This window comes from Akebia trifoliata, chromosome 7 (genome assembly GCF_017979445.1).
Source record: "Akebia trifoliata isolate Shusen 1 chromosome 7, ASM1797944v1, whole genome shotgun sequence".
Classification (NCBI taxonomy): Eukaryota; Viridiplantae; Streptophyta; class Magnoliopsida; order Ranunculales; family Lardizabalaceae; genus Akebia; species Akebia trifoliata.
In genome coordinates, this window is record NC_141381.1 from 9,326,076 (window position 1) to 9,339,350 (window position 13,275).

A 13,275-nucleotide genomic window follows, 5' to 3' on the forward strand; every position below is an offset into this window, starting at 1 on the left:
CATTTAGACAAAGAATGTAGATTTAACAACTGTGAAACAAACCCTTATCTTGGCAAGTCTTTCTTGGGGTGAAGTATGCATATAGGTACGACCAGCGGCCTTTTTTTTCTTTTTCTTTTGACACATGTGGTTATACTTTAAAAAAACCATTTAGACAAAGAATGTGGGTTTAACAAATGTGAAACAAACACTTAAAGCATGCTATCACAATGAAAATTTTAAACCCTTAAATGTATAGTTGTGTCTTTACACCTTAACATTGCACCCATAGCCCTACCTCTACTTGAGAACCATACCAATGCATGTCTAGCATGGTTATATTCAACCTATCTATAGATATGAGGACAGGGACTCTGGGTTGTCACATCATACATCTTTACATGCTAATCAGGGATTTACATGTGGTAGCTGAGGTGGCATGATCAAGTTCAATGGGGGCACCTCCCACGTGGCCATTCGAGATTTGCCATCTCAGCCTTGCATTTGAAAGAAAATCCTGGTCTTGGGAAATAAATCTGTTACACAACAAAATACCTTTTCCCAAATATTGATGTTATAACAAATCCTGTGGGTTTTTTTTTTTTTTTTTTACGTTCTTTTTAAAAAATTTCCCAAGTATTGATTCTGGAACAACTCCTTATTTATTTATTTATTTCATCTTTTCCATTTTGAATTTATGTTATGTAAATCCTGTTCATCTCATTTATTTGATTGTGCATTTTTAATTTAATTAGCTGCAATTGTTTTTGTAACAATTACTCAATCTTCTATAGGAATCTGAAGAAGGTCAAAAAATGGTAGAATTTCGCAGAAGTCTTCCTGCATTCAAAGAAAAGGATTCATTATTAAAAGCCATTTCACAGAATCAGGTGTGGTATCACTTTTTGTGGTAATTTATTAATTTCATTGATTTTGGTTTGGTTTGGATTGAGAAAACTATGGAAGGCATTATAATCCTTTGATTTGTGCTCGACTTTGATGTATGCAGAATGCTTAATTTTCCTTTATAAAGGTGTGCTTAAAATGCCATTGCTGTGCCAAAGAAGGATTTGTTTATTGTTCTGGTAAAAGAACTAGTTTTTGTTGTGCCATTTGAAGATATGTCTGAGTTATTTACTTGATGATATGCTAGTGAGGAAGGTTCATATTAGCTAAACAATGAATAAAAACTTCAGACACCAAAAATAACTAGTAAACACATACATGATTTTGTCCCATCTAAAATGAGATTCTTAACTTTAAAACTAACCTAAACATATAAATAAGCATGAGACCAATAGTTAAGAGTATCATATGTGGTTGTGAGTTGTGACCTTCCCTTGTGTCAAATGCTTTTCTATTTTACTTTTATGTAGTTAATATGAGATGATTTGATAATTATGGTAATTTCCATGTGCAAATATATCTTTGGCTACCAGATTCTCTAATATCTGCAGCAGGATGTCTTCATATTGTTGTTTTTTTAGTCTGATACTTTAATATCATGTCGGACTTCACTTGTTTTATTATATAAATTGAAGTTTTTAACTAAATTTTCTGCAATATTTGTGCTCATTAAAAATGTAGGGTTCTAGGGCATAAAATGGGTCGGGTTTTATCCGAAATCTGAGTGATCCAAATCCGAATTTAGCGGGTTTGGACCCTTGGAGTTGATCCGAATAAAAAAATGAGTCGGATATGGATTGATGTTCCTTGACCCGAAATAAGTTCCGGGTTGGATACTGATCCATCCCTATAGCCATGATTCAAAATGTTGTTTCATTATATTTCATACAAATCCTTTCAACTTTTGAACCAACCGAGACGAAACTACATAGAACTCGAAACATACGAAACTCTCACTCATTTCTTTTAGAAATCAGAGAACAAGAAAAAGGGGGGGGGAGGGGGGAGGGGGGAGGGAGAGAGGGAGGGGGAGAGAGAGAGAGAGAAACCTGGTTGATGTTTGAGGTAAGATTGTCATCATCATCTTCTTCTTCTTCTTCCTCCTCTTTTTCTTCTTTTGCTTCTATGAGATCGTTTTGTTCTAAAAGAGATAATGAGTTGCCCTAGACTTTGGTCTTCCTTAAAAGACTCATTTATTTAACACCCCTCTGCTTTCATAAATATTTGAGATATCCCATGTCTTCAAACTAACCACTTGGCCCTTGACCACAGTCTTTTGAGGAAGGCTTTTAAAAAATCCTAATATAAAGTATTGAATGTCTCGAAATGTATTGGAAATGTTTCGTATTGTTTCAGTATCGTTTCAATTTTTCACCCAACCGAAACATCGATCCGAAACGAGATTTTAAACCATGCCTATGTCTGCCTAGATCCAAATGATATATTGTTTTGAAAAATATATTTTATGTTTTTCAAAATATCTTTTTTCTACTACTTTAATATAATATGAAATCTTATAAAATAAATGAATTATAATAGCAAAATAGAAAAGAAATGTAGCAAAAAAAGTTGAACAGTCCGAAATTATCTGACCGGACCGACCCGAATCAAGTAATTCGGTCGGGTCGGATCCGGATTTAACGAAAGCAAAATGGTTTGGATATGGTTTTGGCTAATAGGATCCGAGTTGGATTCAGATCCAGATCCAAATAAAAAATTTGGATATGGATATGAATATATTCAGATCTGGTCCATCCCCGACCCATTTTAAGCGCTTGTAGGGTTCCACATTAGTAGAAATGTTTCCATGAAACTCTTCCAGTTCCGAGCTGACAGAAATGGATAATAAAGTAAGAATTTAATATTTTGCTTGTAATAATGTGTACCTTTTTTATGATTTCACAGGTGGTTGTCGTCTCAGGTGAAACCGGCTGTGGAAAGACCACACAGCTTCCTCAGTACATTTTAGAATCTGAGATAGAAGCTACCCGTGGAGCTCTCTGTAGTATTATATGTACACAGCCTAGACGAATATCTGCTATGTCTGTTTCTGAAAGAGTTGCTGCAGAGAGAGGAGAGAAAATAGGCGAATCTGTGAGTTAATATATGCACAAATGTTCCTTTATGACAATTGTTTTTCCAACTACTTGTTTATGTTTTTGATCAACTTCATCTTTCAAATAAAAAGAAAATTAATTATCTCCATTTTTTTTCATTTCCTTTAATGCTAGGTTGGTTATAAAGTTCGGTTAGAGGGTATGAAAGGTAAGGATACCCGCCTTCTCTTTTGCACGACAGGCATTTTGTTGAGAAGATTATTGGTTGACAGAAATTTAAAAAATGTTACCCATGTTATCGTGGACGAGATTCATGAACGCGGCATGAATGAAGGTAAAAGCTTCAGCTGAATTCTGGTTTTATTTATGGTCGATATGTCAAATATGAATTCTGACCTGGTATGCATTGATGCCAGATTTTCTGCTTATCGTCTTAAAAGAACTCCTTACCCGTCGGCCGGAACTGAGACTTATTTTAATGAGTGCGACCCTGAATGCAGATCTTTTTTCATCCTACTTTGGTGGGGCTCCAATGATTCACATTCCTGTAAGTTCAGTATCATTTGTGTGTGCTCAGGCCCGTGCATGCATTTGTGGGTGTCTTCCTTTTTTTTTCCCCTTTCTTTTCTATCTTCATGTGTGGCTAGTCTAGTTGATGCAATCCAAGGGGAGGCAGAATAAAGATACACTTGAGCTAGTCATGGGCTTTATTTGCTTCAACGAAGGAGTGTGTGTCATCTCTGTATTTGGTTGGTCGCCTGGACCTTCTTTTCATGAATTTCTTTATAGAAAATAAATAGAACACACACACACAAATAAAGAAACAAACAAAAACAAAATAAAACAAAACAAAGGAGTGTGTGTGCAGAAGTAAACAAATTCACATATTAAAAGCAGAAATGAGGTTTATCATAATTCCTTGCTATTTACGACGAGTTTATCAGTCAAGCTACAATTTACATTTCCATTTGTATGACAGATGGTTAACAAAACAATATGTTTCTCCTAAAATGAATTTGAGCTGGACCCAGTTGTCATTTGTTAGTTGGCTGTCTCTTTATTTTGGATGTGAGATTGTTGATTCTTTCCTAATTTATTTACCGGAAATGTGGAAAAGAAATGAATGATTTTTCTTGTGACGGACTTAACATAATTTGTTGATTGGAGAAATCGCCATGTTGTGACTGAGATACATAACTGGGAATGTGAAGACGTGAGCTTCCATGCGAACTATCGATTCCTAATCATTGATTCTATCTCAGCATTTATTGGCAGGCAAGCTTAATAATGTAAATGCCGAGCACAAGTAATGTGGTTATGTTCTAATCATGTTACATCTTGACTATTCACATTCAGCATATTTGCTACTATAACGGTATCTTAATTAATTGGTTGGTCACATAGATTGGACGTGTTTCTTTTCCATGGTAATACTCAATTTACTAATATTTTGTTGCTTGATCTCATTTCAATACTTAGTTTTAGCCAGGAAAATCCCATATCTATAAATTTTCACTGGAAAAGGACTGAGAGTCCCATTGTGTTTATGCATCATATGACCTATGAAAAGCTTCACTTAAACGGATAGTCAGAAAGAGCATGCTGTCTTTAAAATCTTCTGCAGGATTTTCCATTAGTTGAAAGTTTCCAGCTTGCATATGGTTGGAAATATTGTCTTGATAATTTTTTACCGTATAGTTCAGAGGCTGATTCATATTTATGGACAGTGGAAAGTTTTCCAGCATGCATATTGTTATTCTGAGACTTCATATTTATGGACTGTGATTCTAGCTTTGTTTATGCAAGGATATCTTTCATGGGTCTGGATCTGATAACTCATGAAGAATGACTTGTGGAAAAAACACATGATCTCAACTGTTCAAACACAAAATCCAACAGTTTAAACTTATCCTCTAGATAAGTAGCTCTGAGATGTGTGTTATGGGGATATGTATAAATCTCGGCCGTTGGATTTTCTGTTTACACTATAGAGATCATGTGTTTTCTCATGAGTCACTGGAACCCAACCCTTCTTTCACATTGTGACAAGACATCTGTTGTCTATTTAACTTAGACTACTCATTAGCAACGAAGTGGGACTACACATTAGTTAAACATGATATAACGTGTTTTATTTTCTGTTCAGTCTCTTTCTGAGTTGAAAATTTTGTCAGCATCAACATAATGATGTTTTTTGTGGAATTCATTACCTAAATTTTCTCTGGGGTCCATTTCTAGGGTTTTACATACCCAGTTCGGACTTATTTTCTGGAGGATTTTCTGGAGACAACTGGGTATAGGTTGAATTCATACAATCAAATTGATGATTATGGTCAAGATAAGGCGTGGAAAATGCAGAAACAAGGTCTCAAAAAGAGGAAAAGCCAAATTGCCTCTGTTGTCCAGGTATGCCAATCCTGTGAGGCTGCATGATTATAACTTTTGTGCATGTTTTTTTTTTTTTCTTTTATTTTTAAAATCTTTCCATCACATTTTTGTAACCTGTGAGCAGGAAACTCTTGAAGCTGCGAATTTTCTGGAATATAGTCCACGGACCCAAGATTCTTTGTCCGTTTGGAATCCCGATTCTATAGGTTTCAACCTCATAGAAAATGTTTTATGTCATATATGTAAAAAGGAAAGGCCCGGTGCTGTTTTAGTATTTATGACTGGTTGGGATGACATTAACGCTCTAAAGGGTCAACTGCAAGCTCATCCTCTTTTGGGAGATCCAAGCAGAGTTTTGTTGCTTGCATGCCATGGTTCAATGGCCAGCTCAGAGCAGGTAATCTCATTTTCTAGTCATTCTATGGGCTACATGATTTGACTCCACTATGCATGTATCATTCTATATTTTCTATGTTTAGTAACTACTTGTATTCAGGAGTTGGTCCTTTGATGTAAGTTATTTGAAGATGACATAGTGTTAGTTAATGAGACTAGAGAAGCTAAACTATAACTCTGGACGGCTGCTTTGGAGTCCAAATGCCTTGTAACAAGTAAAACCAGGACAAAGTATATGGAATGCAACTTTAGTAATGACTTCATATATGCTACTTAGAGTCTATTATCCGTAAGGATGGAGAACGCACTTTCGAAGTGCTACAAGATGGATGTCTACAATCAAATTAAAAGGATCATTATAAGATGGTAGTGAGACTGGCTATGTTTCTGGAAAATAAGAAACATGTTCATGGATTTAGCTTAGCGGTGATAAGCATGTTGAGATGCATGGAAATCTAAGAAGATAAAATTAGAAATGTAAACAATTATACAACCATAGGACCCAATTTGTGATGAACTAAGGGAAAATCAATTGAGATGGGTTGAACTTTGATCATGTGCTACGAAGGTCGATTTGTGGTCCCAATTAGGAGTATGCAAGTTGGACTGTTGGAGCCTTGGAGGTTCTGAAAGAGATTGGAAATCAGAACGAACGTGTATTAAGGTAGGTAGTTAGAGTAGATATGAATGCATGAACTAACGAAAAATATGGTTTTACACACAATTGAATGCTGAACAAGATTCATTCAGCAGACCCAAATTTTTGGGATAAGGAATTGATGATGATGATGATGACTATGTTGTCAGTGTTTATAATAAATATATGCATAAAATTGTGCATTGGACATCAACCTATTTTTGCATGAGGCTTTTTTAACTTGACATTTCAAATTGGTTCCGTGCTCATGTCAGGAACTTAATTTTTAAAGTAAAAGTGACGTGTTCATGTTATATCTTGGCAATGTGCCTGTCACGCCCCGAAATCCCAACACGAATCCCTATGATTCATCGGTTAAAATCTCGAGGTGTGAGGTAATCAATCACACAATCTAACAGAACATTCATAAATAATAATACTTATGAAAAGAAAATACACGCAGCGGAATAAACATTAAACTAACATCTATACGAGAGTCTAGAGTAAACAGAAGAAATCGACAAACACTGATATAAGTCAAGATCTTTAATCTCATAATTCATCAGGTTACAAAAATTTCTAAACTATCATGTTTCTTATCTACAACCAAAAACCGCTAAGATCCTCTACTAGTCCTCAAAGACATGGCGGCGGCAAGACATCAATCTGATCCTCCTCGAGGACCTCCTCAAAATACTCTTCAAAGAACGGTTCTTCAAAAGTTGAATAATCTGAAAGGGGAAGGATAGGGTGAGTAACAGGGGAATGTTACTCAGCAGGATGAACGCCGTTCTAACAGCGAGTCATACTTGCACGAGTAATCAGTTGAACAATTAAATAATGCAAGTTTTCATAATGTAACATACGATAAATGTCTAAGCATACTCAGGAAACAGTTATAATAACTTTCAATCTATCATTTTCAATCATTTAAAGTAACATATGCATCTTTTAAATGAAAATATCTATCAATCATTACAAAATAAGAAAAAGATACATAATAAGAACACGGCGGTGTAATCGATAAGAGAGCAGAGGAACACGCCGATATAACCGCCTCGGCTATGGCAATACGATATTCCAAACTTAACCTCCGATGTGGAATCCCATCGTTATAATCTGATTTTGTGGCCGGTCTAGCATACCACGGTTGGATGACCATTTATCCGGCTCAGACTGGCCGTTGACCAAGAACCCAATACTGAGTTCAACTAACGGTGAGGTCGACCGTTTGACGACTACAGACTAATAGTGATCACTAACTAGCCCAGGAGACCCCTCGCGTCGAAGCCTATCAAGAGGCAATGCATGTGAACCCCGCCTATCTCTACACTATACAGAGACCGCCTTTACACACAACGTTCCCCAGAAAATAAGTAGGAGAAATTCCCGGATTTCATAAGCTGTAATATGCTCTAAGGTATCCCATACTACCGAAGAGCATATGACATCTAGTGTTATCCTAGATTGACTCGCCGCTTCCGACACACAGCAACGCGTCACTCTTTATGGGTTTTCTACAAACCTTTACTGGTAAACAAAATAATTTATTTTGTATATAATATATCATTTCTTTTTAATCGAAAATACAAACAAATTCTGGTAGTGCCTTCCAGTGACAGTTATCTGTCATTTCCATCCATCAACCATCTCATCCCTCTATCTATCTATCACGTTTTACGTGGCATGGCCACTACGTAGAACTGGAGGCACTGTCCCATCAATCAGTCGAGAACATACGTTCTCTCTATCCATCCATCAATTAAATCGATCAATCTATCATCTAATTTCCTACATATCTATTAAAGTAATTTTACTTTTAAAGTAATTCGAAATCCATAAAGCATCAACCAATTCCATTCGATGGTTTTGGTTGAGTCGAGAGACTCGAAAACAAAGATAAAACCATAAGACATAAAAGCTGAAAATCTATGAAAATTTAACTAAGTGTTAAAAAAAAATGATTTTTCAAAGTCGAAATTGAAAACGAACTATTTATTTATTTATTAAAGAACTTAAAGTAATACTTAATTAGTTTTAATGAAATAAATGTAGGAAATGGGTATACATACTATATGGAAGCAACACAAAATAAATTAGAACCAAACTCAACATTCGGATACTTTTCCGAATTGCTGATTTTTCGTTATTTTTCGTTGAAACTCAACCAAAATCGATTCAAATATTATACTAACTATAAAATGATTATATTATATCAAATGAACTAAAACCAATCATAAATAAGCATGCAAACATGATTCAAATCATTCAAATATGTATAAACTTAATAAACAATCGATTTATCAACAATCATATGGATTTTCTATGAAATTATCGCATAACTAGAAGGTAGAAAGGAAGGCAACCTACCTCAAGCTAATTTCAACGGTTGAACGAACTTTAAAATCGCCTCCGGCCAATCTCCAAACTTTTCTTCCGGCGAAAATCGGATTTCTTTGCGTCCACGCGTAACCCTTGGCGAGAGGAACAACTTTCCTTCTTACGCCTAAGCTCGGATTGTTCTCGTTTGGCGTAGATCTGAGTTTCAAATATTGAAGGAAAAGGGTTGAGATTTGTTTGGAGAGAAGAATAAGAAAAATCTGATTTTTCTAATAGAATTTAGATATTTATATCACTTAAGTTGGGACATACTTGTCATTTTGGGAATTGTTTTTCCCGAATGCCAAATTGGACAAACTTATACTCTATTTTGGGTGATTTTTCGACACGAATCTAATGGTATGATCGGTTTCCTTAAATTACGTCTCTAAGGTGTCGTTTACCTATTGGGAAAATATCTAATGCGAAACTCGAGGATTTGATAACTTTTAAATCAATGCACGGATCTAAAATTCTTTTCTCGAGATACATTTTAGGATTTCAGGTCATTACATCCTCCTCCCCTTAATAAGAATTTCGTCCTCGAAATTAAACATACCTCAATCGAAGAATAATTCTGGAAATTGAGCACGCATCTCCGTTTCTTTCTCCCAAGTCGCTTCCTCGACATTGTGATGTCTCCAAAGCACCTTAACTAACGGAATAACTCGTGACCTCAACATTTTCTCTTTACGGTAAAGAATCTGTATTGGCCCCTCTTCATAACGATATGTCTTCCTCTAGATTCAAGGACTGCCAGTCAATAACGTGGGATGGGTCCGGTTCATACTTTCTCAACATCGATATATGAAATACGTTATGAACCCTTTCTAACTGAGCAGGTAAAGCCAACTTGTATGCAACCGTGCCAACTCTGTCTATGATCTCAAACGGTCCTACATACCTCGGCTTTAGTTTACCCTTAATCCCAAACCTACTGATTCCTCTTCTAGGAGAAACCTTCAAGAATACAAAATCACCGATCACGAACTCTAATGGTCGTCGACGATGATCTGCATAACTTTTCTGCCTGCTCTGTGCTACCCGCAACCTTTCTCGAACTGTCTTAATCTTCTCAGTAGTCTCCAAGACGATGTCGGGGCCCAACAGAATACTATCTCCGACTTCTGCCCAACAATTTGGCGATCTGCATGGTCTGCCATATAACGCTTCAAATGGTGCCATGCCTATACTAGATTGGTAACTATTGTTATAGGCAAATTCAGCTATTGCCAAGTGATTCTTCCAGTTACCTCCAAAATCTAGTACACAAGCCCTCAACATGTCTTCCAATATCTGGATAACACGTTCTGACTGCCCATCAGTCTGTGGGTGGAATGTTGTACTCATCTTCAGCTTCGTACCAAATGCAACTTGAAAACTCTGCCAGAATTGAGATGTAAAACGTGGATCCCTATCAGATACAATAGAAACTGGGACTCCATGTAACTTCACAATCTCTGATACATAAATCCTGCTCAGCTTATCCACAGTGTAAGTCATCTTGATAGGTAGAAAATGAGCAGACTTAGTAAGTCTATCTACGATCACCCATACAGCATCAATCCCATCACTGGCCTTCGGCAACCCACTAACAAAATCCATAGTCACGTGCTCCCATTTCCATTCTGGAATAGGAAGTGGTTGCAATAACCCTGCAGGTCTCCTATGCTCAGCCTTTACTTGCTGACATATCATACAACGACTCACATACTGGGCAATGTGCTTTTTCATTCCTGGCCACCAAAAATTTCTTTTCATGTCCTGATACATCTTGGTACTCCCTGGATGAATAGAAAAATGCGACTTATGGGCTTCATCCATTATGTCCTTCCTCAACAAGGCGTTGTGAGGAACCCAAAGTCTACTCTTGAACCGTATACTACCATCATCATGAATCCTCCAACTCTGCTCACCAAAGTCCTCTGCTTTCTCCTGGTACCCTTCCAATTCCGTATCAATCTTCTGCGCTTCAATAACCCTTTCAACAATCTGGGGTTGTACTCTCATGTGAGCTACATAGGATTTCTGTTCATCTGTTTCTGAGGGAATGTTGAATGCGTAATCAGTTGCAGTTTCTAGCATTTTCCATTCCTCAATCTTTATGTGAGCAAACACCCCATCTTTCTTACGACTTAAAGCGTCTGCTACTACATTGGCCTTACCAGGATGGTAATGCAATGTAAAGTCATAGTCTTTCAGGTACTCCATCCATCGCCTCTGCCTCATATTTAATTCCTTCTGCGAGAATAAATACTTGAGACTCTTGTGATCTGAATACACTTCAAAGGTCTCCCCATACAAATAGTGTCTCCAAACCTTGAGTGCGTGCACTATAGCCGCCAACTCTAAATCATGGGTCGGATAGTTCTTCTCGTGGTTCTTCAACTGTCTCGATGCATAAGCAATTACCTGACCAACCTGCATTAATACACACCCAAGTCCCGTATGAGAAGCATCAGCATAAATGATATATTTCTCTCCTGGTTTAGGGACTATCAAAACGGGTGCCGTGGTTAGTCGAGTCTTCAACTCCTGGAATGCTGTTTCGCAACTATCGGTCCATTCAAACTTGACCCCTTTCTGAGTTAACTTCGTTAATGACGAAGCTATCTTCGAGAAGCCTTCTACAAACCTACGGTAGTATCCCGCAAGTCCAAGAAAACTCCTGATCTCAGTAACTGTAGTAGGCCTCTGCCAGTTCATAACCGCTTCAATCTTCGAAGGGTCCACCGATATCCCATTCTTGGAAACCACATGACCCAAGAACTTCACTTCATCTAACCAGAATTCGCACTTAGAGAATTTAGCATACAACTTCTCTTGGCGCAACCTGTGAAGTGTGACATTCAAATGATCCTCATGCTCAAATTCCGTCTTCGAATAGATCAAGATATCGTCAATGAAGACGATAATGAAGACATTCAAGAAATCCCAAAACACTCGCTGCATGAGATCCATAAACACCGCAGGTGCATTAGTCAAACCGAATGGCATTACTAGGTACTCAAAGTGCCCTAACCGAGTTCGGAATGCTGTCTTCGAAACATCCTCCTCTTTGATCCTCAACTGGTGGTATCCCGATCTTAGATCAATTTTTGAGAAGTACTTGGCACCTCTTAGTTGATCAAACAGATCATCAATCCTGGGGAGCGGATACTTGTTCTTTATCGTCACTTGGTTCAGTTTTCGATAGTCAATGCATAATCTCATTGACCCATCCTTCTTCTTTACGAACAAAACTGGAGCACCCCAAGGCGAGCTGCTCGGACGAATGAAACTCAAACCTGTCAACTCTTCCAATTGACTTTTTAGCTCCTTCATTTCTGCTGGGGCCATTCGATAAGGTGGAATCGATATGGGTCTAGTTCCTGGAATCAGTTCGATTGAGAAGTCAATCTTCCTGATTGGGGGTAACCCAGGTAACTCTGCAGGAAAGACATCGGGATAGTCACATACTATTCGGATTGCTTCCACCTTTAGTGACTCTTCTTTCATCTCACTAACGATAGCATTCATGCTATACAAACTATCCCAATCAGTCCCATTCCTAGATGGTTCTATCACTCGGATTACACGATTCCGAATTCCCTTAAACTTGAATTTGAACTCTGGCTGTCCCGGCACACCAAACTTAATTGTCTTGGCATAACAATCTATAACCGCATGGTATGCAGCTAACCAGTCCATGCCTAAGATGATGTCGAAATCTCGAAGTTCTAAGACTATCAAGTTCAGTTCAAATGAACTATCTCCTATCTTGAGAATGCACGAGTTACACACTCGATGTGGCATTGTTTTGTTTCCCAGGGGAGTCATCAACGAAAGTGTCCTATTGGTGTCTGTTGTAGGAAGTTCTAACTTTTCTACCATGCTAGAAGATACAAATGAATGTGTGGAACCTGAATCCATCAATACATGTGCTAAACAGTTATATAACATAATTATACCTTCCACCACATCCTCTGAAGCTGTAGTGTCAGCTTGCGTCATAGCATAGACCCTAGCCTGAGTCATCGAATCACGGGTCTGCTGGGGGATTTTGGGGCACTGTCTCCTCAGATGTCCCAACTCTCCACACTCATAACATCTAACCGGCTCTCTACTGGCCTGACCCGTAGGTGCCCTCTGCGACGGTAGTGGAGGTCTAGCAGTCTGAACTTGAGGCCTCGAAGTCTGTCCCTGGCCTCTAGTCATCTGACTCTGTGAACGAGTAGCCTGACCCCTGCCCTGCACTGGTGCTACTGTCCTCTGTGGAAACTGGCCTGTAGATACTGGGGGTCGGTAACTGCTCTGACCCTGTGGTTGGGTAGTCCACTGCTGTCCTGAACTACTGGGCCTGTAAATCATCTGTCTCTTGGCTGGTGGGGGTACTGTCCTCATCCCAACACTCTGCTCGTGAATGACCTCATCTGCCCGTTCTAGCCTTTGGGCTCTTGTGACCACTTCGGAGTAGCTAGTAACCTCGAAGGCTGCCATCCTACTCCTGAAAGTGACTTTCAACCCTCTAACAAATTTCTCTGCTTTCATCTG

General features: G+C 38.1%; 1 protein-coding gene across 1 annotated transcript in view; it reads left to right on the forward strand.

The window, feature by feature from the left end:
• The window catches only part of LOC147398185 (DExH-box ATP-dependent RNA helicase DExH3-like), a 48,507-nt gene that overhangs the window by 15,995 nt on the left and 19,237 nt on the right, over positions 1–13,275 (forward strand). Inside the window, exons 5-10 of the mRNA XM_086447336.1 lie at positions 774–869; positions 2,791–2,979; positions 3,117–3,276; positions 3,359–3,489; positions 5,181–5,348; positions 5,455–5,727. Coding sequence (XP_086303462.1) covers positions 774–869; positions 2,791–2,979; positions 3,117–3,276; positions 3,359–3,489; positions 5,181–5,348; positions 5,455–5,727 — 1,017 coding nt within the window. The remainder of the gene's footprint in view (positions 1–773; positions 870–2,790; positions 2,980–3,116; positions 3,277–3,358; positions 3,490–5,180; positions 5,349–5,454; positions 5,728–13,275) is intronic.